This window comes from Actinia tenebrosa, unplaced genomic scaffold (assembly GCF_029948245.1).
Source record: "Actinia tenebrosa isolate PJP-AT-01 unplaced genomic scaffold, QUT_ActTen_1.0 PGA_scaffold5__44_contigs__length_20552954, whole genome shotgun sequence".
Lineage (NCBI taxonomy): Eukaryota > Metazoa > Cnidaria > Anthozoa > Actiniaria > Actiniidae > Actinia > Actinia tenebrosa.
In genome coordinates this window covers 4,875,481-4,902,531 of record NW_028292582.1, presented here as the reverse complement: position 1 = coordinate 4,902,531, position 27,051 = coordinate 4,875,481, and the positions used below count along the sequence as shown (strand labels likewise).

Sequence of the window (27,051 nt, the reverse complement as noted above, 5' to 3'; positions counted from 1 at the left end):
TAACACCATATATTTATGCACCCTAGGATCCTTCCATCCAGGCGACTTTACGTTTATCTCTTTGAATCCAATTGCCCAAAGTGTTGAAAACCAGTTGGATGATAAGTTGACATATTTCTGCTCCTGTCAGCACACTGCATCCTACCATTAGACCCAAGTTACCACCCAGCTCACCTAAAATACAACATCAAATGATCGATGAAAACCTTAAACTTAATAGTTCCAGTTAGTTAATAGTTGCATTTCAAAACGACACAAGTTTCACATGCGATAGTAGAAAATAGTTATATACTTTGTGTGAAACGTTCTCATTAAATTTGAGTTTAGAGCGAAGACTTGGTGGCTGTGCGCTTCAAGAGTGGAATAGGTTTGTTAATACAAGGTAAGCACAATAACTTGTTAGCATGATAAAACATAGTGGCGTAGTGGCGCTCATGCTGGAAACTAATGAAAAATCACGTTTAATACCGCCAAAATGATCGCGGTGTATTAAATGAAAAGGTATCGTCTAGCACCCGAGGAAGGGAATGCCGAGACGATGGCTAGAGCACGAGAATAGTCGTGCACACGCCGTCGTCCTGGGCGTTGCCGTCCTCAACTCGCCAGAACGTGAAAAAGCACCAACTATAGTTCAAGAAGAAGTAGGCCTTCTCGTGTCATTCTCTTGAATATTATTTCTTTGCATACCAAATCGATGGTACATAATAGGTACATATAGACGTGACTCACACTAAAAGTCTTATTCACAAGAGGGAATGACGTGGTCTGAAATGGGAAGATTTTACATGACCCAAACATTGATCTTACCAAGAAAGGCTTCCAAACTGTATGACCCTTTTTGTTCATGCAGTTCATAGGACGTAGCTTGGTAAAATATCGTAATAGCCACTAAGTTTTTCCTGCAAATGTTTAACAGAAAAAAAAATTTTTCTTAAGAAAAAAAACAAACAAACAAAAATACGCCGAACATAGCGTCCATTGGTCCCGTTTATTTACTTCACGGGAAGATCCCACGATTTAATAATTATCTTTCAGTCTAGGTAAATAGACATATCGCACATGCACAGTTGTTACCTTATATATTCAAGACGCATTTTTCCATATTTTTCCATCATTTCCTTGGTACCAGAATCAGGGAACGATGAATAGGATATCTGGTAGGTGTAGGTAGTTTGGTTGCAGGGTGGAGGACAGTCACAGAGTTTAGGATTGAAATACGCTCTCACTGGGAAACGAAATGAAGAGAAACGTTTTCATGGTTAAAGAATTTCTCAGAGATAGACGAGGTGGGACGTGTGGTTGGATGGGTGGATGGATGGATGGATGGATGAGAAAGCATGGATGGATGGAACTCTGTACTTTTACTTACTAAGACGTCGTTTGCACTTCTTGTCGTATGCAGTGCATACACGAGTGCCTGGGCTCCCTACAGAAACACACAATGACATCAGTTTAGAGTGCCGGTTTCATCTTACGTTTTGCCTACAGCTTCCAGAGAAAGCAGCTTTCCAAAAAGCGCGAGATAGCAAAATACCGCCGTGCCAAGAATCATAATCAGGTATCAGGTGTAAAAGAGTAGCAATCTTTTCCAATATTAATGATCATTAAGAAAATGTTATCATTTAATAGAATTCCAAATTCAGACTAGAACAATATTTACTCATATATATATTGTTGCCTTTTATATGAGTTTCGATTTTACTTCTTTAAATGACTACTCTAAATCTCGCGTTCTGGTTGGTTGGGAGCGCGTGCCTTATGAGAGATAACAGCACGCACGCGCACTTTCAGTTTAGTCCTTTATGTAATTCGTATTTTATAAAACGAATAAAAAAACTTGCTTGCTGTGCTGTGTGCAGTTATAAAGCACTCGGAGTACGCGTAGTGCTTCTCCTAACACTTCTCTCGTGTTCTGCCAACCCCCGTGTGCTTTATAACTGCACACCGCACGTGCGCGCATTTTCTATTTCTTCAATATACCGTTTCGCAGAGTGTAACCAGACGTCCTACATCCGCATCGCTGCACCATCATATCTTGAAAGCATTCATTCAAGCATCCACCAATAGTATAGGTGCGGTAGTTCTGAAGGTTTCTCTTTGTACAGTTACTTTTGAATGGACTTTAGAGGTAAATCGTCTAGAAAAATTAGAACAAGAGAAAAATATTTTTACGGAAATTCCGAGTGATTTCAGCGTTTTAATTCATCAAATGATCCAAATTGTGACTCATTTAAGACTTTTCTTGCCTCCTTCGTTGTCTCAGTTTTAGTGTCATACGAGAAGATTTTTTGTTTGAATTATATTTGGATGCGCCATCGTAATTTCTTTACTCAAATAAACGAGATAAGAATACAAATAAGCAATATATTTATATCATATACACAACTGAAAATAAAATATTCATTTCTGAAGGGCCCGGGATTGAAGAGAAAAAAGGGACAAATCGTTTAGAGCTACTTCGTCAGTTAATAACCTAACTTTATCGGACAAAATCATTCTTCCAATTTTTTTCTCACCTTTTTCTGTTGCACGGTAACAGTCGCGATATTCCCCGGGGAAACTACGAAACCGCCTTCAGGCGAGTTAAAAGTTCCTTGGTCGTGAATATAGAACTTGAATCCTTCTGTAAACTGGGGAGTCTTAGTATAATCGTCCAACTTGGCATCTAGAATCAACGTCATACTCTCCTTACCAAAAGAATAAGAGGCGTTGTCAACATCTCCGTTGTACTGGAAGCAGTTTCCATGGTTCGTTACATATCCCGTGAAATCCTTTGCGGTGCATCTCACTTGGCCGAATCTGCACAGTCGTGTACTGGTTTCAAGTTTAGGACCATACATTTTCCGGAACTGTTCATCAAAGTTCAGCGAAAAATTATTGCCTGACTTTGTTGCTATTATTGCCTTCATCAGTTTGTCTGCCCTGCCGCATCCATGTCCGGGATGAAATTCAGGCGCATCTGCACTGCACATCAGAAGGTTTCCACAAGTCATATTATATGCCTGTCGAATAACTTTGGTTTCATTACATATATCTAAGTTCAGTCCATACTTATGAAACAGTGGATCGTCATCAGGGAGTTGTATTTTACGTTTGACGAACATGTTCATGGAGCAAAGAGTAATGGTTGGGAACTTTAAGCCGGAGTCCCCAGCGAATTGCTCAGTTACTTCAGTCGAGAATGGATGCTTCGTGTATCGGATGAACGAAGAGACAGTGGACTTGACTGTGTATGCGAATGCAAATACCAATAACATCGACCATGTCATTCTTCCTGCTCTTGTTTTGGAATGAGATATAGAGTTGATCCCATGGAGTGTTGTATAGGAAGAAAAATCCTCAATGATGTCGATGGCCAAATGTTTGTTTTCGTCGTCTTTTCTGGTGTCAGTCATTTTCACCGTTTCTTACAAATCAACTCTGTGCATTTCTTTTGCCTTCTTTCCTATAATGAGATGTATTTGTCGTGTATTACTTTTTCCAGTCTGCGTGCCAATTTGCGTGTATCAAAAACAACAAAAACAAAAAAATACTCCAAGTAGTCTAATTGCAATGCATTTGTTCAACCCAACCTGTCGAACAAAATTATTTACCTCACGTATTCTTCAACAAATAAATTAAAAAATCTACACCCATAATTCCCTCAAATCCTATTTTTGATTCTGTATAAGATTAAAAAACCCGTTACAATTTCGTTAAACTTCATAATTTTCATCGGTCTAAACTTTCCAAACTTTTTTTTCACTCTTTTTCTAATTTCTTTAACGATAATGATAAAGAAAACTTACTCTTTTAGTATTTCAAGAGCACCGAGGTAAAATTAAAAATCTTCTGGTTTGTTTGCACACTTTAGAAAAAAGGCAACTCTTGTTGAGGTGTTTGGATATTAAATTTGTGTATGAATCAGAATTTCGAAGTCTTCTTAACAATGTCATAACAACTAGCTGCCCAAATTTATTAATTTTAATTTTAAATTAATTTTAGAAGAATTTCGAGATTTCCTTCAACGATCACACAAGAGGGTAAAAATGTGATAATCAAGCAAGATCAAGGAAAAGACAATGGATGAAAGTATTTTTTCGCAAGAATCGAGAGACAGTAATATTGCAGGAGACACAGGCCAACTGTAAAACTTCCTACCCTGGACAAGAGATGACCCACGAATCTTGGTATCATTTTTTCCTGTTCGCTTCAGCAAATTCGGAAAACTTCTATTCTAAAGAATTGTGCTTGGCAGCTAAAATTTCACGTTAGAGTGAAGGCATTTAACCCGTGAACTAAAAATTACTAGTCAACGTGTAATAGTCAAATAAACACAAAAGAAAACAATGGAATTAGGGTCTTCTAAAGTGCATTAGTCTAATATCTATTTCACGGGTTTAATGACCACTCTAAAAAAGACTCTTCAACTCTCTACTATTGTTAAAATTCTAACTTCGCTAATTCTGGCTTCACTGGTTTCATATTTTTGAGTATCATCAAGCCGGTATCTTGTGATTATCGATCTCACAATAACATTTATTTGACGATATTCGTTTTCGACAACTTTTTTATATTACAATGCATTAATATATTCAGAGACAATAACGATATTTATAACCCCAGAGGGTCTACATTATATATACGTCTACATACTATAAAATTAAATGTTCTTTTTTTTTAACGATAAAGAAGGAAAGAAAAAAGATGCGAGGAAGCTATGTTAGATATTAACACTAAAATGGCTTCCCATTGTTTTATCTCGACCAATCGCTGAACAACTAAGACTGGATACATTTGTGCACTTTTTAAACTTAACCTCATTTGAACAATGATGAATAAGTCATTTTGGCATTTCTTAAACGATGGAATTGGTCTTCCAGCTTCGATTTGTTGCATAAAGGCAGCGGCATTAGCAAAAACAACTGAAAATAACGACCCTCTGAAGTATTAACGGTAAATAACAATTGTTCTACATCAATAGCCTTTCCTTTTTTTCTGGCTGATATTCTCATTATAAACTTGGTCCATAAACTGATCGAAAATAGGTATTTTCTTATTCACAATCTCATGTTTATGGGGGCAGCTTATCTTAAAAGGAATGTCTCTCAAGGCTAATTGGTCAAGATAATATGTATTCATTGCATTTCTACTGATGGATGTTATTATTTTACTACCATTCTGCTTCTCCTGTTGCTTTTTGGAAGACATAATCTCTTCCTTTTAAGTTCATTATGCCATCTTTGAGATGGAATTTCCATTTATTTCGACTTCTTGCAATCTGGAATATAAATTACAAAAATAATTCAGTATGAGGTGGTGTAGAAGTATAGCACTTGTTTCTCATTTTGGGTTCTCAGGTTCGTTTCCTGGACTAAGCATCATATTCAAGTAGAATTTTTTATTGTCTCTATCTTGGCTTGATTTTCCTGCATTTGCAAAACCCAAATCTTTCAGTACTTGATAAAATCGTTCTTGGTTTATAGACCTTATGACTGGCTGACTACGGCTTTCGTTGAATAGAAAATACTATATATGAGTTGATATGATGTGATTGAACCAAAGCAGATTTACTGTTGGGCAGAGTGTGATCCTGTATCATATCATACCTTATCAAACTGACAAACAACCACATTTTCAGTATCGAACAAGTCTGTTGCCCCATCGTCTGAGTCATCATCTCCAGAGTTTAGCTCTTCCTTGGATATAAATAAGATAAAGAAAATTCTCAATGACTGTAATTGTGGACATGATTTCAGGGCAGGATAGACCTTTTTGGAGATAGCGATTATGGTGCATTGTTGTCTAGCTTCGGTACAGGCATCTTTTGTTCATCTTGCCTTATATGAGTGTTGTTTGTACCGAAGCTACACTACAATGCATCCTGTTTATCTAACTCAGAGAAGGCATCACATAGCATCCTTAGTACATCATGTTTGTACTGTGCATTTTTAACAGTCATGCAAGATTCGTTTTTGTCCTATTTACATCCTTTTCCGGTTCTTCTTCTAGTTCTTGAGTGACATTTCTTTCATTGTCTTCCTCATCTTGATCATCACCAAAATCATCATCATCATCTCCATCACTGTCACTGTCATTCACTCCATCAACTTGAATTATCATTTGTGGCTGTAAATAAAAGTAACAAGCCATGGAATGAATGTCCTCAGCATAACTCAATGATGCAATGCTAAATTTAATCCAGGGGAAATCAGATTGGGAAAGTATGGAAATGCTCATTGTACCTTTTAGAGTTCCAGATCTGCAAAATGGTTATTCTCTTAGGGTGTCACAAATCTTATAAGGACCACCAGAGAGTAAGGCAGTTCCTTTTTATCAACTGATAACAAATACCTCTTAGGGGTAAAAATCATTTGTTGACATGCCTACTTGCTCAGCTGGACCAGACCCAGGTACCTTTTAGGGGTAATCTTCAAAAATTCCAATGAGCACACCCGCTCTTCTATACAAGAGTCCCCCACCCCAGATGTTAATGTGCTTTTTGTTATCAGTGTTGCAAAAATACATACTGGTTTGTTTGTTGTCACTTGTGCTGTTTGCTGTTGCTGATGCTGATTCTGTTGTAGTTGTTGCTGTTGCTGTTGAGTGTGTGTGACCTGGATTGTTCTGGCTGTTGGGTAGGCTGTGGGCACCTGCGTAACTGGAAAATAAACAAGAACATTAAATGACTGTCATGACAATGGCATATTAATATAAGGTAGAAAATTCGATTCAAAAAGTGTCTACAAAGATAGACAAAACCATAATACCAATGTAAAACCATACCTGCAGTCCTTTGAGGTTGTTGGATACCCTGTACTTGCTGCATACCAGGAAGAGCTAATGTTGCAGCTGAAGCTGCCGCAGTCTACAAAAGAATAATTGGTAAAAAGTATAATGCGTGGAATTAACTTAAGAGGATCCTAGCTTTTTATGGAATGGTAAGCATAATATAATGACTAAGTTTCTATTAACTCAAAACTAACCATTTGACTAAGTGCATGTACATGCGTCTGTGCTTGTGCACGAGACTCAGGAAAGATGATAGCTGTCTGGCCAGCTGTTCCTGGCCGATGATTGATGGTACTAGGTACTGGTATCTGTACTGTTGGGGCATGGCTTATCGCAACTGGAACAAAACAAATTAATTATTTAGTCAATGAAAACAATAAGAATTAATGTAGGCTTAACTTTCATTGGCTGAAAAAGAAAGAAGTGAAGGTCAAGGACTAGTGCGCACGCGTGGAGCTATGTGTGGAAAAGAGAAGGATAGTAGCGTCCTTGAATTCGTAAATGATTCCAACCTACAAAAACATGTTTGTCTTACTACTGTTTATGGACATACTGTATCCTATTAAGTAACTTTAACTACATTATACTGTAGTCTGTTTGAACATTGAATCATCAATCAAACCTTGTTGCTGTGGCCTGGATATGGCAGAAGTCACTGGAACATGTAACCCTGGATTATTTTGAACAATATGAGGGTACATATATTGCTGTCTAGCTTGTTGATTATCGGCTGGCATACCATCCACAGCTCTAGACTGTAGTAGTTTATTTTCCCATATCTAGAAGGAAAAAATGGTATTATCATCAAAATTTAAAATTTACATTTTATATAACAAATAGAGACTACTTTTCTGTTTGTATTTTGCAAGTGTAGGTGTGAAAAAAAGTCTTTTTCCATGTTACAATTTGACCAATTAGAGTAAGAGTTGTACTACAAAGGGTTAACAAACTGCATAAAATTATCAATAAACAGCTGTTTGAATGAATTTCCACATAAATGACCCAAGAAAAACTCCAAAAAAAGGAATTCACACCTATAATTCCTAAACGAGAAAAAATAATATAGCTTGGCGTGGATTTGAATAGTTTATAGTTATGGGATCCCGCAGAGAATTGACATTAAACTTGCATAACAAAGTCAAAGTTTGTCTGCTTTCTCTGCCAGCTGACCAAAGTCGGACTCTTTCTGCTGATCAAAAAAACCCGTGGTTAAAAAGATCCAAAATACAGATCGCCAAACAACTACGGATTCTTTAATACTTTTCTAGAGCACATGCCAAAAGGGAAATAGAATTTTCATTTAAATGTTAGATTTTTAAATTCTTTTCTGTTTTGTAAAAAGGACCAACCAACACAATAAGTAACTCATACAACCAAAATGCCGAAAACAAATCGTAATCTTAATCAGGATCCTCAATATAAAGTCTGAATGCTTTTTTAATGATCTTAAGTAAAGATAAGACTTTGTTAGAATATTACGCTTATTATTATTATTTTGATACAGTTTTTAAATTTACACGTGAATTTTTTAGAGACAGCCGCCGATGAGATCTATTGCTATTGATTATATTAAGTATCAACAAGCAGATTCACAACACACAAAAACAACAAGAAATTACTGAGGTAACTACCAGGAAATACTAAAAACAAAGTTCCCGGAAAGCCATAAATTACCTGCTTCAATTCTTGTAAGACTTGTTCGTCTACTCCTTCGTTGAGAAACGCTTCTTTGACATTCTTTATGACCTCTTCGATGACACTACGGTACAACTTGGGCTAAAAAAACAACGGAAAAAATTTCGTTTACAAACGATCTCGACAAAACATCGACGTAGGGATAGTGTAGACATACCACGTTGTTTGAATTAGACATATTTTTTGAGTAGTGAACGGAACTTAGCTTCTCGATGGGCTTCAAAAAAGCCACCTTCTTGTCAAGAGCGAGGCTTTTATATACTGAACAATACCACTGATAGGGGGGTTGCTTTATTGCTTCTAATGCCCTCCCTCTTACAACACTGATGCGTCATGGGAAATATGTGATTTGCTTCACGAAATCTTATTTTTGTTCATTTGCGAGCTAAAAATCATACAAAATTTCAAACCCCAAGAAAAACAATTGTCTAGAGATTTAAGAACAATTATATTTTTAGTGTGCTTTTAAAAATAGTAAAAGACGAATATGATTTTTGTCTTACCATTATATTTTTCGAGCATAATCGGAACAACTCCGTAACAAAAGCAGCACATTCGGATCAAATTCGGAATTCGTTCGTAAAAAAAGCCCAGAATACATTAGGAGAAGAGTTCCGAGAAGCAGATGCAAAATGGCGGACGAAGCGTTCTTTTACAGAATAGCAAACTTTAGCTTTTAAAAGAAAATTTTGCTTGAATGATATTGCGTTCATAAAAACTTTGAAGGACACTTCAACAGTGATAAAATGGGTTCAATTTTCTCTTCTTCGAGATCCAAAGAATTGGACGAAAATCTTCGAAAAGAGTTTTATGACATCTTTACTAATCTTCACAAAGACTGTCGAATCGCTGCCGGAGCGTGTTATTATAGCTCAGAAAGACACGAGAAAATAGCTCGTCTTACCGATAGAGTGGCATCCTTATTTGGTGTGTTAAGCGCTGGGGGTTTTGGACTTATGCATTTTTACAAAGTTGGCCTAACTCCAAAAGGAAAGGGGATTATTGGTGGTATGTCTACTGTCTTAGGTGCTTGCTTCGCTTTGAGCTCTTTATTAAACGGAATAAGAGATACTTCGAGGAGTCCTGGAGTTCTCAGTGTTCAGTACAATGAAACAGCAGCTGAGTGGGATGAACTTCAACACCTACTGGATGTTTACAGGAAAATCAAAGTGCAAGATCCTAGGGTTAATGTGTCGGAACTGGAAATGATGAGTAGAGAGATTCTCAGGAGAAGAAAGGAAATCGCGTCGAAGGCCAAGGTTGAGGATTGGGCATGGAAAAAAGTTTTAGAAGAAGAAGCATTGTTTGAAATGGAGATAATGGACAAGCAGAATACTTTTAGAAAGGATGAAAATGCTGTAAAAGAAGAAGAAAAATCTTAAATCCATAAGACTTTTAAAAGACCTCATCCTACATGACCACACCCATGTATAGTGTTATATTTCTCTTTAGCTTGGGCACAATGTTTTCCATTTCAGACAACATGTCATTCCCTAGAGTACCACTTCTTTGTTTAATGTTTGTGCATGAGAAGGCACATGAATATAGATACAGCTCAAAACAAAGAATCTTATTCTCAAGTGAATGATGCATGATCTGAAATGGGAAAAACATTACACCCAAGATATATATATCTATTTAGAATGAATAAAGCATCAAATTTGGAAAAATATGTATTGTATTGTAAAGTATTTATTTGTTTGTTTATCATTTAGAGGTAATTAGTAAAGAAAGAGAGGGGAAATTGCAATTGTGACAGCATTCATTTTCTCTTTCTTTTTTTTTGTGTTGATGATAAGTGGGAATGTTGTAACAACACCAAAAATGGGTCCTTTAAGCTCACCTGTGACTGCATCTAAGCTGCAATGACAAAATTGGAATTAAAAGTATGGGGAAAAATGAAAAGGTTCCTATTCTCCTGAAGGACATTGTTCCTCTTCCCCCACTCCTGTTATTTTACAAATCCTGTGAATTAGATTGGAATTTTCCACACTAGGAGATACCTGAAATGCTCAATTATTGAGTCCAAAATATAAATATCAAGTCTTAGGTTTTTTATTTATTTTAAGCAAAATTAATGTACAATTTTTTACAGCTCAGTATATCAAGATGACTGACATTACAGGCAAACAGGTGGGTTAGAACAATGACTTTCATTTTTTTATGCAAAAAGTTAATAATAGATTACCCAGGAGTAAAAAAGGTGTAAATCTTTATTCATTGTATTCACTTTTGCTGGCAGTGTCAAGGTCACAGTGTTAAGATCTCTTACTTTCTCTTTGTGTATTTTCGTCATTAGGATGAATGTATATAAAAAAAGAAGGAAAATTTGCATAAAAAGATTCAGATTCAAACAATATTTTTACTTTTTTAAAATTATTATCAATATTATTATCATTATTACAGATAGTTTTGTTTGATATTGTAGTAGGAGCCGAATGTATCTTCATTGTGTAGACACCATTGTTTAATGTAGCCATTATTTAGCGAATGAGTTAATGCTTCAACAATTTTCTGAAACTTAAACAAAGGGGAATCTTTCTCACATGACCGGAACACTTAGTCAATACCGCCCCTCCCGGGTCCCCGTGCGTCGTGTTTTGTCAATGACTCTGTAACCTGGCGGATGGTGTTCACTATAAACGTTCCTCGTGTTTACTAGAAGTGCTTTGTTTATAATCGTACAAAAATTTAATTTTTTAGACCCTTAACCATGGTTTAATCCATGCAGAGTGATAAAGTGGGGATCAGGTAAAGGCATTATGGTGGTTTGAGGTACGTAAGATTTGTAATTTTGAAGAGAAAGTCATCCAAAGCCTTCAAAACAACCGTTTGATGTTAACCTTCACATAATAGTTGGAGCTATATAATGTATTTGCCCAAGGTCATAGTGTTAAATCTTGTCTTATTCATCCCTTTTGTTTGAAAATTTACTTTATTTACACTCCAAGAGAGACATTTTAAAGGTAAGGCGAACAGGAATTACGTTTTTAACTTTTCTAAGTTCTTGGGTTTAAACGTACGTGATTGTTCGTGAACAGCACCTTGCCTTCGTTCTATTACACTACGTATAATTCAAACAGATCTCCTCTACGTTCTATATTTCAAAAATATCTGACTCTTTGAAAAAACACCTTTACTAAAAACACCCTCTGTTTTGACTTTGACTCTATCACAAGATCGGTTTTCTGGCAATTTTTTTCACTGTCTTTATATCCTGATTGTCTGCAAATGAATGAACGCTCATCACCCAACCATCCAGTTACACCCTCTTATTTCAATGTAGAATAAAACTACGACATTTTGGATAAATAATCCATATTCCCAGCCAAATGTTTTACACTCTGTACCGTTTTATCTCGACTCTTGTTTTTAAGCAACACATATTTTTGATTTACGGCTCCATGCATGTACTATGCTCCATTCAGCAGACGTACTGTATACTCAAGGCTATGAATAATACACTGTGTCGGACATAAAGCTTGTATTTAACACGTATACTGAATGCATTTAGCTTTTTGGGCTTTCGCATTCGTATTTTCACAGCCTGATCAAAGTCGTGTAAGGTATACATTGTATTTGATAAGATCGATGTTATTGAAGTTCTGTTCCCAACCTACCTTCCCTATTGATTACTTAAAGCTTTAAATTTACAGAGCCATTCAAATACATAATGGCATTGAATTTTATGCTATACTGATGGATTGAAAATTTGGATTTTGGAATTATGTTCAAGAAGTACGATAGAAAATATGTGAACCTGAGGTTAACTTTTTCATCCAAATTAAAATATGGCAGTCTAGATATGTATACAATTATTTGATTTAAATCAATGCTGAGGCAAAAATGATAAATGATAATAATATTTAATAATATATATTTTTCAATTTTCACATATATGAAGAATGTAATCATACCTAAAATGTACCAAATGATACATTCTTAAACATATGAACAGCTGATTTGAATAATTTTTAAAATATCTGTGTCTACTAGATTTTAGACAGAGTCCTATTGTAATAACAATGGTGGTTATATTATATGGTCTTAAATAGTTTTTCTTGTGCATTAGTATTGTGCAAACCATGTTTTGATTTTGAGATGAATTTAACACTGTTATAGTATAATCAGTGCAATAGTGTAATGTATTGTGATAAGAACATGTAAAAGTTATTCATAATAAATGCATGAGGATGGTGAAAACCATGGAAAATTTTAATGACTTAAAAATTTCAAAAAATCGCTGGTATTATGCATGTTTTGGTGGTGTTTAACATTAGCATTAACTGTATGGGAATGATAAGACAGTCAACAAAGCAAGCTTAATTATTAATGATTAAACCTCTGGACCACACTATCTACACATGTACATGTCATGTATTTCATCACAGCTGTGCGACATTATGCTATTATTTTAATGCCCTTTATAGGTAATTCTAAAATCTACTCAGCATGCTTTAAATAAAGATTCTGGTAGTTTATGTTGACAATCGTTGATGTAACTAGCTCTTGATATATCATTTTTGCAAATTCAATCCTTTATGAATACATGTGTAGATATTTACATAAAGCAAAAAAATTTTAAGTGCAAACATTTTTCTTTAATCTGGCACCTTTCCACTATTATTGATGATTTAAAGGTCAAAGAGAAAGTCAATTGACATTATCTTGGGCTAAGTATAGCGTCTTTATCACAGCAACATCAGGTTTGGTAGTAAATTTCAATCTTTTGTAAATAGAATTTGTAACAAATCTATACTCAAATTATATTACACTCTTTATTTGATAGAATTGCTGGTTATGGGCTAGAACTTTGGATATTCCAAGAAAACTTGTGGCATTTTGAGGGTCATTGGGTCATCAATTATTAGGAATTATGATGTAGTTGATGTCATTTATCCTCAATAAACATATCCATTCTGTGCATATGTTTGTTGTTACAATGATCATACTAATCTTCTCATGCCATTTTCCTTGGCATCATTTTGCATATAGTAATAATAATTATTATATAATTACCAATGAAATATCTATTTTTTTCTATTTCGAAAAATTGATATCTTCACACGTGAAAATAACACCATTGCGATGGCTATTCAAAAATACATGGAAAGAATTGCCTGAAAAAGCCAAAACATACTTTCATTGATAATTATATAATAAACAGAATATTACATGGGCGCTTGGAGATACGAAATTTATCTTCTCGTGTTGAAAATCTCTCACTCGTTCGCTGCGCTCACTTGTGAGAGATCTTTTCAACACTCGAAGATAAATTTCGTATCTCCGCGCGCCCATGTAATATCCTCTATTTATTAAACGTTTTGATCAAAAATAATTGAAAAAAAACCCTTTCATTTCCAGACATGTACCATCAAGTATGGTTGACAAGGAAAAGCCCCAGCGAGTGGCAGACTATTTTGTCGTAGCTGGACTTGGAAAAACAAGCAAACCTTCTGATGTCGACAAGCTGGGTGATGAAAAAACCATTTTCCTTGAGCCAATCACTGACTTGGCAGTTGTTTTCAAAAGTCTTGGGGAAAAACCACCACCAGGTTACACATGTATAGAGAAGTCACCTGCTGGGCTGTCCGCTGACCTTAATCTTGGCTCTATCAGGCAGCCTTCATGCTTTCTATGTTATCGAAGAGGGCTAGATAAACCCCCTCTAACTGATATTGGGTATGTCATATGAGATTATTTGTAACATATACAGTGTGAGTGGCCGTGTTGTATCATTGATACAACACGGACACAAATACTGTAGATTACTTATCAAACGTCTAGGTTAGTTCCTTTGTGTTTCACTAATATTTTCAAGATAAAAGTGAATCTGGCCAAGAAAATCCATCTTAAAGTTTATGCAAATGAACAGGATTCTGTATCTGATTCACAAAAACTCTTCACGGTCGTGATTTCTGTTGTGTTTTCCTCATGAATTATTAATGCGTTTAATAAGTTATTATACATTCTATTCACTATATTTCACATCTGATTGGCCGTGAACATTCAGCCAATCCTTTTACAGTTGGTTCCTTGTACCTTGATAGGATGTGTATTTTCTGTAGGTTTCTCTGTTGATAATACATTTATTTATCGTATCCAGTTTACTCAAGGTCATGGCAGATATTGAGATACTTGCTTTTTTGGAAAACACAATTTAATCTTCATTCTTAGTTTACAAAATAAAATGATAATTTAATTTTCACATGATATCGTAAATTTTCGATATCTCGACATGACCTAAGTCTTGATAATTTATGATATCATGCTAGACCTCATCCAATGATACTAATGTTTATAACAAAGATGGCAAAGTTACTGAAGTTAGAATTTTTATCCCACAGTCAAACATTCTGGAGAGAATAAAGTGTAAGCTAAAAGTTTTGTTCTTTTTAAATAAAGAATTTCTACTTTTCACAGAGTATTGTATGAAGATAAGGACAGACTTGTGTCTGGTTGTGATCTTATCACCCAAACTCCATATGGACGGTCAGCAAATGTTAACAATAGTGGCGGCAGTCGGACATTCATTACCTACCGACGAGCTTCGCAGCAAATGGCACATACTTCACTTGCAGTGACAGAAATTTGTGTCATTGTAGCTAGTAAGGTATGTTTTTATGCTCATTATCAAAATGGTCCCCTTCCCAATTATTCCCTGTAATCATGCCTGTACATCAAAGTGAGAACAACAGTGACCTTGCAATGATTGTCCAAGGTGTCAGAAAAAGGTCTCTTATTGCAACTTGGTCACAGCAGTTCTTTCTTTGATGCACAGGCACAGCTACCTTTCAAAATGGCTCAGGGATCTGTTAAGGGTTTTGTGTCACTAACACATCCCAAGTCAACTGAGTTTTTGGCTTCCATCAATCAAAAAAATACTAACTCGGGTTTACAATTTGATTTACTGAAGCCAAAAACCCTTGCATTAAAACTAGTTGTCTGGGTTGTGTGCTTATGTGTAGATTAAATTAATGATTCTTGCTTAATTGCAGCTATGCTTTAATTTCTTTCCTATGAGCAAAAAAGTTTGCTATAGACCCCTTGCATGTGATGTCAAAGCACTCAATTCAGAGAACAAAACAAAAACAAATTCAGTTTCCTGAGAATTGGGAATCTACTGTTATGTCCTCCAAATTGAGCTGCATTCTGATGTGCAGCAAGCGGCCTATATGCCTGGTAAAGTCATTCACTGGCACTTTTACCAGTAACTACAAAGTTTCCTGGACAAACCCATAATTCCAGCCAACATGGCCATCAAATGAGAAATGCCCATAAGCTGACAAAAGAGTCTCACTTTCTTGCATTTGATGGAAATAGGAACATAAATGAATAATAGGAAAATCCTTTTTTTCAGGGAGAAAAACCACCACATGCCTTTTGTATAATTGACAGAAACTTAAACAAAGGAATGGTAAGAAATAAAATAGTAAATACAGTAAATACAGAGTGCATACCGTATATCTGTGAAAAAGTTACCTAATAAAATTGTACAAATTAGTGCAAAGTTGAGGTCTACTGAGGTCTACAGAACTTACTAATTTGTACAAATTTGTGTAATTTTTTACAAAGTGTTTCATACTGTATGGTATGCTCTTTTCTGTAGTTTAGTTTTGAGATCTAGAGGTGATTGATTCTGTCAAAAGTATCATGAATGGGTATGGCAGCAAGGGACTAGTACTTAGAGGCAAAAGGATTTGTTCATTTACATTTCCCTGAAATTTGCCTAACTCTCATGCCTGCCCTTGATACCCTTGACAAACTATTACTCAGTGTTTTGATTCAATAGTCCCCTTCACAGTTCCCTGCGCTATCTTGAAAGGTAGCCGTGCCTTTGCATGGAAGCGAGACGAACCGTGACCTTGCAACGATAGAGACGTGTGAATAATTGTCCAAGGCGATTAAAAAAGGTCTCTATTGAAAGCTTAACATTTTCATGGTATCCAGTCTTTTTGAGCAACAATCATTTTGATCCAGGTCGAATGTGAACATAGGTGGATGGAAACGACCAGAGTCAAAATGACTATTGCTTGAAAAAACTGGCATTCATCTGCTTGAAGAAAATGTGTGATTTTCTTGATAGGTTGGAAGTGATGTATTTTTATGCTACAGAAAATCATTATCAAGATCAAGATCTGTTACGTATCAACCAGGTAAATGAATAAATATGCGTGTGTGAGAGTAACATTTACAATCAGGTATTTTCATGGGTTTTCATTAAGTTTTGAAATGATAGAAAAAGATTTTGAACTAGCTTGAGAGTCCTGGCAGCATTTTCATTAAGTTTTGAAATAATAGGAAAACACCATTATACTTTATTTTAAGCTGCAGAATTTTGCTCACTTACCCGAGCATTCTCTGATCTCTGACCCTCATTGAAAATATTGCATGAGCAAATATGATTGACTAACAGCCGCAGTCGAAATGTCATGTTTTATGAACAAATTAAATGAGTGAAATCTGTAGTCTATTTTTTATCTGATGATAGTTACTATTGTGTAGTTCCAGAAATCATCCATACCCACCCCACAGAGGAATTTGGAATTTCTGAAGGGTGAGGGGTCAGAGAAAGAACAAAAGTTACAGAGTTTGTATGGAAGAAAATTGGAATTTCTGGGGTTAGGGGGTCATCCTCTGTGAGGGGGGTAAATGTATGGATATTGTCTGGAACTACACATTGATTAATTCATTTGTATTTTCTTTAGAAATTTTAAGTAGGTTCCCTCCTCTTGATTATGAAGACTTTCCTCTTCCTGATGGAGTGCCAATGTTTTGCCTTCCTTTTGGAACTATTATCGAATGCTGGCCAGAAAAATGTCCACATCCCTTGCCTTCCTTTTCAACTTTTGTTCTGACAGGAGCCTCTGGACAAAAGGTACTAGAGCTGAGATGACAGATCTTTTTACCTTGGGTGTAATGTTGTTTTTTTCCCATTTTAGACCACATGTCATTCCCTAAAGAATAAGATTCTTTGTGTGAGTGGTATCCATATTCATATGCCTTCTCATGTGCAACCGTTAAATAAAGAAATGATACTTTAGGGAATGACGCGTGGTCTGAAATGGAAAAACATTACACCCAAGGTAAAGAGGTCTATTTGTTCACTGCCCTTTGCTATCTACAAGGTTTGTTGGACTGTTATGACACATGTAGCTGATGTGTTGGTGATGATGGAAATGATGGAAACCATGATGCATTATTATAAGGGTAATGAAGATGGTGATGATGATGATGAAATAGGTGATGCTGCTGCTGATGATATCAAAGATGATCATGAATACAAATTATAAAATGATGATGATGGTGATGATAGTGATGATGTTGATGACAATCATGATGATAAAATAGGTGATCCTGCTGATGATGATAATATCAAAGAGGATCACAAAGAAAAATCATAAAATGATGATGATGATGATGAAGGTGATGATGAGTATGAGGATTAAGAATAGCTTCAACTCATTACCTAGGCACTATTCCAACCAGTATGCAATAGACAAGTATACAAATAAAGATATAAACTGACATGATTTTTATTATCATTTATTTTCTTCAGATATATGGCACAGCAGTGACTTTTTTTGAAATTTTACCCGAATCATTAATGACTGATAATTTAAGACAAGCTCTAAATCTTAATGAAAAGGTAACAGAGAGTTGGGAAAATGGTAAAACTCCAGAATACCTGGCCAAATGATATGCACACTTTATCAGTGTTTGCATTGCTACGCGGCCACCCCAGATAAAAATCGTGACGTACACTTTGCAATAGACTGCCATCAATCAAACAAGTTGACATCATTTACACGCGTTTGGATTGGCCCAGATAGGCCCAGCGAGTGTGGCTAATAATACTTGTAAACAATCAACCAAAGAATTGGGGCCTTTTGAATCACACACACGTGTAAATGGCGTCAACATGTTTGATTGACCGCAGTCTAGTGCAAAGTGCATGTCAAGATTTTTATCCGGGGTGGCCACATAGCAATGCAAACGCCGGTAATCCCCTATTGTTCTTCTATTTTTATTGCATTGTTTTTAAAAGACTTGCTTCATACTAAAACGAAGTGCATGTTTAGGTATTCTGAATTTGCTCCAGAATAAGTGTATTATTTATACCTATCCTGAATAGGTCGATAAATTTTTGTCACCTTTTTCTAGCAGTAAAGTTGTCTAAGGACTTTATTTTCTTGTCTTTCAGAGAGAAGATAATGTAATCATGAATCCGCACACAAACAAGTGCATCTGTATTTTATCTCACTGGCCATTTTTTGAAGCTTTTAAAAAGTTCCTCTCGCAGCTCTACAGAATAAGTGTGTCTGCACAACCGATCCCTATTGAAAAGTAAGTGCAAACAACATGTTTCTGGGTCATAAGTCTCTTTTATATTTTATATTAGTGAGCATGGGTGGTTCTGGACTTAAGTGTGAGAAGGTTTGCTCATAGGTTTTCTTCTGTGCTGTGAGGATTTCTCTCTGGATTCATTGATTTTCCTTCATCTTCAAATATCAACTGCTGAATTCCAATTTGATCATGATATGAAGTCCATAGTTTGTTGGCCACTGGCTATTAAGTGCTACACCTTTACTCTCTTAAAAAAGTACTCACTTCCCACTAATGTCAACAAATCATTCCTCCCTCCCCTCCCCCACCCTTACCCCACAATACATGTACACATTACAAATAAGCTACCAATGGGAAGACGGTTTACAGGAGCCCCAAGGCCAGGAAACCTGGTTCAATTTTTCTTATCTTCAGTAATTTGATCAACATGCTTCTTTTCCAGATATATTGCAAAACTTATGTTGAATGTACCATTTCCATCACCTCAGATACCAAGAATATTGATAGAGGTTTGTTATCATGTGTTAACATTCCCTTAATTACTAAATTAAATGCAACTTCACATCAGAGCAAAATTATGGTGGTTGTCAGTGAGTTGGATTGAATGATACACCAAGTTCATAGCCATGTCTGTAGCCATAACTATATGTTGTAATTGGATGAAATACTCAAACATAAGAAGAAGACTTTTTGTTGTTGTGGAAATGATGTCATATTAGTATATGTAATAGGACTCCATGCTGTCCAATTAAGAAATAATTGGACGAGGAAATTCCGAGGACTTCCAAAATTGGACGAGGCCATAGGCCAATTCCAATTTTGCAGTCAGAGGAATTTTTCAAGTCTAATTATTTCTTGATTGGGGAGCATGAAATCCCAGTACCTATTAATCATATAGCTGCCTAATTAATCCCATATCAACAAGTCCTGTCCAATTAAGAAAAGAATTGGACAGTTACCTATATGGGATCAATGAGAAGCTGTATAATTATATAATATTACATAGTCCAGTACTGTATATGATGTTGTATGTTTTCACCCATTCACAAAACATTACTCTATGTTGAAGGCGTGGCTGAATGGGGTAATGTCTTACTTGTACATTGGATATGTTTTTCATCACTGCTAGTCTCTCATTAAAAGCCAGCTACATGTAGAATACGTAAGACCAGTGATATTTAATCTATCAAAGGTCATGCTTACAATTTAAATGATACAAATTTTACATTTTCAGATGATGAGATTTGAACCGTTTGAGATATCACAACCATATCACACTCCTTTGCCTGTCAGGTAAGTAGACTACTTTGTGAGGAAAAGCTATTTCTTAATAATTGCAGCACAACATCAGATCAATTTGGCTGCAATGTTGTTTTTTTCTCATTCCAGATCATATGATTCTCTTGAGAGTAAGATTGTTGTATCCCCCCAAAAATAATACTCAAGAGAACGACAAAATGGAAAATTTTGCCTAAGCTAAAGAGGACTATATGACAGCTGTATTCAGAAATTTTCAGGATTAAGAATTTTTTCTTCCTTGACGACATTATCTTAAATGCCCAATCTTTTTACTCTATGGAATGAAACATGCTCTGCAATGAAAAAACATGCTCAAGCTATAGGGATCTCAGCTTGGTAAAGGAAACTCTAAAAACTCCACTCACATGTAGTGTATGTTTATTTTGTTCTCAGTGGGGCTTCATACACTGCTATGCTGAGACATCTCAAAGCAGAAAATATGCTACTTCTCTTCTACTTAGTGCTGACAGAGCACAAGATTTTATTTCATTCCTTGAGGCCAGCTCTTCTTACTAGTGTTGCTGAGGCTCTTACCACAGTAAGTAGACTTAAATACTACTTGTATTACTATCCACTACCACCAACACCACTATTACTAGCACCATTACCACTACCACTCAACACCTGCTACCATTACTCCATACACACTACCACTACTATACCTCTACTACTTCTACCTGGAAAGCATCCATCTACTAGGCAATAGGGTGTCTATTATTTCTAGCGGAGCTAACATTTTCATAAATATAAAATTTCATGTTTTATTTTTTTTTCTAGATCCTCTTTCCATTTACTTGGCAGTGTCCTTATATTCCTCTCTGCCCAGTGGCTCTCAATGATGTACTATGTGCGCCTTGTCCATTCATTATAGGTATAGTTACTATAGTGTCCTTATATTCCTCTCTGCCCAGTGGCTCTCAACGATGTACTATGTGCGCCTTGTAGCAGCAGTAAGGGGGACTCGCGGAGCGCCGGCATTTGAAAAAATGACATATCGAAAAACCCCAGCCCCCCCCTGGGGTTTCGGAGGTAGGTTAAAGGCCCTGCAGGGGGTCTTGCGCGATCCGTCGGCAGCCGCGCGATAAGTCCTTACTGCTGCTGTGTTTGGGTACCGCAAACGGAGGTTAAGATATTCCTTAGATATAGATGGACGCCATCAAGAGCATACGAAACAAAACTGTGCGTAAGCTAAGAACTCAGGTGTTGGATCGCCTGGACGCCGACTTTGCCTTCACGACATTTATGGAGGGAGATACAGATGAGACGATGAACGAAGAAAGAGCAGAAAGAATTATCGACATGATGCCCGAAGGTAACTACCGTTTGGAGTTGACGTTTATAAAGTATTTAGACGGCGAGTGGATAATCGAAAAGGGCCGTAATCCTATTCGGGCGTCAGGTAAGCAAAACCTGTTTGTCTTAAGTGAAAATACGCGCCCGGGAGCGTTAGTAGGCATTGACATGATGTTTTACGAGGTCGCTTACCCAGTTACTGTGGTCATTTACGGTGCGTACGAGATTAAGAAGCCCGACGTTAAGAAGCTCAAACCAATGCGACATCCAGGTAACTGTGTTGCGAAGTTAGTAAGAGAGTTCTTTGAGGACTCCACCCGTGGTAGTAAGTTAACTTTAAAGAGAAGAGAAGCCATCAGGAAATGGGAAAAAGACACACATAAGGCCGGAGCCACCATAGACAACATCAAGAAGTTAGAGACTGCCTTAGAACGCCGCATACACGTAAAAGATATCACTGACGGGTTCATTTACCCAGGTACGCACAAATACGGAGGTAGAGGTGCCCCCATAATCATTTACCAACACAATGGACACGCTTGGCGAGAACTTAGGTTCCCCAAAAAGAAGGAAACTAAGGTCTATAAAGCTTCACCATTGACAGAATTAGTTCATGAAAACTCCGTTTGGTTGATGGACGCGGAGGGAAGTCAGTTTATGACGCAGGATGGTACTCTTTACCGCCCCGAAATTGAACACCAACGCATTCAAAGTGCCTGTGAAACCTTAGGGGAAGACTTCTCAGACGAGGTCCTTAGCTCTCGTAGTTTGGACTTCTTAGCCGCAAAGAAGAGGAACGGATGGAAGTCCACGCCTAAGGAATTCGCCGACATAGCCAAAGCCTGCGTAGAACACGGTCATGGAGGTCTGTGGAACATGGAGTATGACGAAAACGAATACGTCTCCTTAGACATGAAACACTGTTACCCCGCAAGTTTTAAAGGATTGGGGGATTGTAAGGAGTATTATGACCGCTACGGACATCCAGACTCACAGTTCTTTCGTGTGTCCTTAGACGGCAGCTATGACGCTCAAGCTACGGGGTTTGTAAGATTAACCTCATGGAAATTTACAAAAGACTTACATCCAATAATCTATGCGTGGTACGGGAAGCACCTGCAGGAGAAAGAATGAATACCCATACCCCTATTGAAGTTCTTTGAAGAGCGTAAACTTTTAAAATACACAGCGCATGAAGCCATACTTTGTCACAGCGCCTTTACGCAATGGTTACCGGAGCATAACCCCACAGCGCGTGTGGTCATAGGTAAATTCACGCAGGGCGCTAAGGAGGGTGAAAAACATATGCAGCGACGCCTAATAACGGACGCCGGCGAGTTAAGCTTCCTCATCAAGCGTGCACATGATGAAGGAACGATGGTGTCTGTGGAGAAATGGGATTACCTCGTAGATGATAAACTACACAAATGGAATGCGCTGTGTTACTACCAGGACCATCGACCGCAATATTACCACCTGCGTGCCAGCATGTTAGCATATGCGCACATTAACCTTCTCGCGATGCTCTTGCGGTTTGACAAGGAGGACATTCCACGCGTAGCCACGGATTCTTTGTACGTAAAGCCTGAAGTGTTAGAGAAGATGAAGGAATTCTACACCGAAGATGAGTTGGCGGAAAGTGGTCAATGGCGCGTTAAAGATGAGGAGATAAAAGCATGGAGAGAACGTGTAGAATATCACGGAGAAAATACTTGGGGCGTCGTAATGCCCACAATGAGGCCCATGCCAACCGTAAAGGACCCCATTTCCTACCAACGCTTCTCTTACCTTTACGGTACGGGAGGCAGCGGTAAGACTACGCGTGTCTTGGAACTCTTTCCTAAGATAAAAGTGCTAACTCCAACGCACCGTTTGGAAAGAGAACTATGCAGTCAGGGCCACGACGCGCAGACCTACCACAGCTTCTTTCGCTGGAATGGACAAAAATGGGTACCTGAAGCCATCCGCGACATACCTCCGGTGATACTTTGGGATGAGATTTGCACCGTACCTTTGGAAATCCTCAAAGAATTCGTAGAATTCCTCCGTGGAAAGTGTCAAGTAATATTCGCCGGGGATCCATGTCAACCACCTCCTATAGCCGGAGAAATGCCCCATGAATGGTTAAAAGAAATGGTAGACCATGCGGAGGAAATTAACACAGACTACCGTAGCAAGGATCAAATAAGAAACCTGAAAGCGGAATTAAGGGGCCTTAGCGACGCCGAACAATCTAAGGTGTTACGTAAGAGAGTACGAGCAAAGTCTTACGAAGACTTCCTGTACTCATGGCATCCAAAAGATTTGGTGCTGAGCAGCAAACGCGCAGCACAGTCTCGCATACAAAAGGATTTGCTAAATATACACCGAGAGCGCTTCCCTACGCATTTGGTACCTGTTTGTTATAAACCCCACGACACCCGCATGCAAAAAAGAGATGTCTTAGTACCAGGCACGAATGTTCAACTGCAGAACGCAGTCACCCACGATAAAGCCTGGGTGCCCATGGAAAAGGTGGAAAAAATAACCTCCCATCCAGACTGGCGCTTAGGCTATTGCATGACAGTCCACAGCGCGCAAGGGCTTACCATAAAAGAAACCTTATGGATCATAGACCAGCGGCTGTGTTGGAGCAACCTTATCTACACCGCCGTAAGCCGCGTGGAGTATGCCAAACAGTTGAAAAGAGCCTGGGGTCCGCAATTGCGTTACGATAAGACGCCAGAGGACATAGCTAAGGAGAACATTGCTAAGAAACTCCTTCGCTACAAGCGCCACGACGAAGAAAAAAATATGACGTTCGACCTATGCGTAGACGACGTCTATAAGAAAGGGGCCCGCTGCGCCAAATGTAACATACCTCTACTATGGAGGTTTGACCCAAATGACGATCAGCAGTTCTCCGTGGATCGCATAAATAATAAACGCGGGCATTGCAGAGGCAACGTAAGACTGACATGCCTAGAGTGCAATCGGGCGCGCGGTGCTGCGCTACTCTGAGTCTTTAGGAACTATGAGCAGCTCTTCCATGACAAATCCGCGACTTGGGCCATTTAGGTAATATAACACGGGTTGCCCTTCCTTGGTGACGGACTTTGAAATCTCATACGTTTCCAAAGACCAGTTAGGATCCGTGGCTCTCTTACTGCCACCTTCGAGTTCCCCCGGCTGATAAAGGTATCTGACCACTATGTCGCGGGGGAGCTTTTTTTCCTTCAGTCCGACCGCTCTTGAACTTCTGACGTAGGACTTGTGTTCCACGTGTTTCTTCTTCATAGCATCCTTGGGTTTTATTCCCGTAGCCCTGGCCGCCTCGTTGTTCAAAGCCACAATGACCTGGGGGAGCCGCTGAGTCCATTCCCTGTTGCGTTTGGAGGGATCTTCCAGCTCTTTCCAATACTGGTATCCAAAGAGACGCTCGGCCAGGGTCTTATTGAATCTTTCGACAATGCTCTGACCCCTGTGGTACTCAGCTTCGGCTCTCCTAATCTTAGTGTCGTGGTCTTTCAGGGTCTTAGTAACCACGCCCATGAACTCCGTCCCCGCATCCACTTGCAGCAGCTTAGGCCATTTCAAAACGCGCTTATAAATCCTACCTAGGGCTTCTGCGACTTCCCCAGAATCCTTGCTGGTTATGGGTTCGGCGTCCTTATATCTGCTTGCGATATCAACTACGGTCAAAGCGTACCTATAGGTCTTTTTTCTTACCTTGTCGTGCGGTAAGAAAAGCAAATCTGCCTGATGAACTTCATTGGGGGTATTTACGGTAAAGCTGGGCCTGGGAATGTACTTCGGAACGGGAAGATAAACCTGCCAGATGGTTTGTTTTCTTAGCCAGTTCTTAGCCGTTTCATCTGATACCCTGGCCGCGGTCGCGAGTTTCTTGATAGCTGACGCTCCTTTCCAATAACCTTCGGGCCCATAGTAAATCCTTTTGAGTTTGTCCTCCAGGCGGCCCATTATATGAATTCCAAAACAAGATTGATCTTACGTCCGTTAAAATCCACCGTCTTTCCGTCCACTTTAATGGTGATGTTTATGCTTTCTACCAAATTAGACAAATCATAGCTCAAAGAAATGGGAATGTATTCTACTGAGTCAAATGGATTACCTTTGGGCAGAAACTTGGACATAAGAGAAGACTTTTCTCCATTGTTGTAACTATGAACCAAGTCGCAATAGACTTCGTAAGAGGATGCGACTTTCCATTTTACAGGCACGGCCGTGTCGGTAATTGTTTTGCCCGAAGCACATAATAAAGATCCCAATGGGTCAGACTTTCCAAAAGTTACTGAATAGTTTGGCATATTATGTTTGAAGGTCATTTCGTGTGGTAATCCTGTGGTGAGAGTATAACCGCGCTTGGCGAGCTCCTTAGCAAGGGTGATTGGCGTGTAATGTCCATCGGGTAGCATTTCACCTTGATATTTGCCGGGCGCCTTAAGTACGTTGACCATGCCATTGACTAAATTATACCAAGAATTGTACAAAGAGCAACTAACCAGCCGGACCCTTTCCGCGCGGATGGGGGGATTCAGATAAGTGGTAAAGTTATTCTTGTCGCTTTCCAAAAAGACGATCATTATATTAGATACGCCAAGGCCACGCCTCCCGCCAGCCCTGCGACTCCTACGAAGACCAGCTCACTATCTTTTTGTTTCTTAGAAGGCTGATAGTAATCCTTAAACTGAGGCTTTCTTAACCCCGTTAATGCCGCGGGGTGCGCCTGTGCATAAAGTTTAAAGGCGTAGTCTGTATTTTCGAAGTTCTTATCCGCCTGCATTTTGTCTTGGTAGTTCTTGTCCAACCAATCCCTGTAAGCTTGTCTTTTTTCGTTCCAAGCTGCAACGTCCCTTTGATATTTCTCCAGCGCTAAATCGTGCCTTTTCCTCTCAGCGGCTAAGTCTCCGCTTTTGTCGCCTCTGACTAATCTATCCAAATATTGACCGCCATAATTAGCTCCAGTGAATGCTAAAGCTGCGACGACTCCACCTACGACCACGCTAGCCATTATATATTAGAAAATCACAGGGATTTTCACACCGTAGGTAGGTACTTTTCCTTCCGTAGGTAATCCTTTACCATGATAGCCCCGCCTACGGCAGCGGTCATTTTAGCAAAATTAGCGAAGCTCTTGCTTGGGTCTTCAGTAAAGTCTTCTTTGAGCACTTTCTTACCTACCCAACCAATACCCGCAACGATGGAAGTAATAATAGCTGCTTCTTCAACAGTTTTCAATAACGCGGTTGACATTATATTACAGAGCGAGAAGGTTATTACTCCATTTCAGGGATCTTACTTTTTCTAACAGCTGGTTCCACAGGTGCGTGCACGGGCGCGTGATATGTTGGTGGTTCTACTTTTGGCTTCGTAGCCCGCCATTGTAAGTAAAGGCTGCCTGCTGCTATAGCAACTCCTAACGCGCCAATGACGTACCCAGGATTAATGAAGGATTCCTCTTCCTCCACCTTTTCTTCTTTTTTGGCTTTGTTCTTTTTATTCATCTCTGCGAGCTTCTTTCCGGCAGCGACTCTGCCCGGAGATTTAGCCTTGGTAATCTTCTGCTCCTCTTGGGGCTGCTCTACCTTCGACTCTGGTTCCATTTATATCTAAGGACTTGAAGGACTTGATAAGTAACTTAATAGG

At 38.3% G+C, this 27,051-nt stretch overlaps 4 protein-coding genes across 4 annotated transcripts in view; 2 read left to right on the top strand and 2 right to left on the bottom strand.

Moving 5' to 3' along the window:
- Positions 1-22: 22 nt before the first annotated feature.
- LOC116301318 (acid-sensing ion channel 4-A-like) lies at positions 23-3,395 on the bottom strand. Its single transcript, XM_089038013.1, has 5 exons — positions 2,517-3,395; positions 1,360-1,426; positions 1,075-1,225; positions 808-899; positions 23-174 (listed from the first exon to the last, which is right to left on the bottom strand). The coding sequence occupies exons 1-5, from the start codon at positions 3,393-3,395 to the stop codon at positions 23-25; spliced, it is 1,341 nt and encodes a 446-aa protein (XP_088894139.1).
- Positions 3,396-4,491: 1,096 nt separating this feature from the next.
- Positions 4,492-8,727, bottom strand: LOC116301317 (transcription initiation factor IIA subunit 1). The gene is made up of 9 exons (XM_031710355.2): positions 8,624-8,727; positions 8,446-8,547; positions 7,394-7,550; positions 6,966-7,108; positions 6,766-6,847; positions 6,510-6,640; positions 5,968-6,108; positions 5,589-5,678; positions 4,492-5,260 (listed from the first exon to the last, which is right to left on the bottom strand). The coding sequence occupies exons 1-9, from the start codon at positions 8,642-8,644 to the stop codon at positions 5,153-5,155; spliced, it is 975 nt and encodes a 324-aa protein (XP_031566215.1). The 5' UTR covers positions 8,645-8,727; the 3' UTR covers positions 4,492-5,152.
- A 356-nt stretch (positions 8,728-9,083) lies between these two features.
- Positions 9,084-10,138, top strand: LOC116301308 (uncharacterized). The gene has a single exon (XM_031710344.2). The coding sequence runs from the start codon at positions 9,213-9,215 to the stop codon at positions 9,846-9,848; it is 636 nt and encodes a 211-aa protein (XP_031566204.2). The 5' UTR covers positions 9,084-9,212; the 3' UTR covers positions 9,849-10,138.
- Positions 10,139-11,091: 953 nt separating this feature from the next.
- The window catches only part of LOC116289612 (C-myc promoter-binding protein), a 46,299-nt gene continuing 30,339 nt past the window's right edge, over positions 11,092-27,051 (top strand). The window contains exons 1-12 of the mRNA XM_089037763.1: positions 11,092-11,241; positions 13,831-14,148; positions 14,890-15,079; positions 15,827-15,883; positions 16,553-16,622; positions 17,175-17,344; positions 18,026-18,115; positions 18,671-18,813; positions 19,256-19,322; positions 20,048-20,106; positions 20,506-20,650; positions 20,890-20,983. Coding sequence (XP_088893889.1) covers positions 13,847-14,148; positions 14,890-15,079; positions 15,827-15,883; positions 16,553-16,622; positions 17,175-17,344; positions 18,026-18,115; positions 18,671-18,813; positions 19,256-19,322; positions 20,048-20,106; positions 20,506-20,650; positions 20,890-20,983 — 1,387 coding nt within the window. The 5' untranslated portion in view covers positions 11,092-11,241; positions 13,831-13,846. The remainder of the gene's footprint in view (positions 11,242-13,830; positions 14,149-14,889; positions 15,080-15,826; positions 15,884-16,552; positions 16,623-17,174; positions 17,345-18,025; positions 18,116-18,670; positions 18,814-19,255; positions 19,323-20,047; positions 20,107-20,505; positions 20,651-20,889; positions 20,984-27,051) is intronic.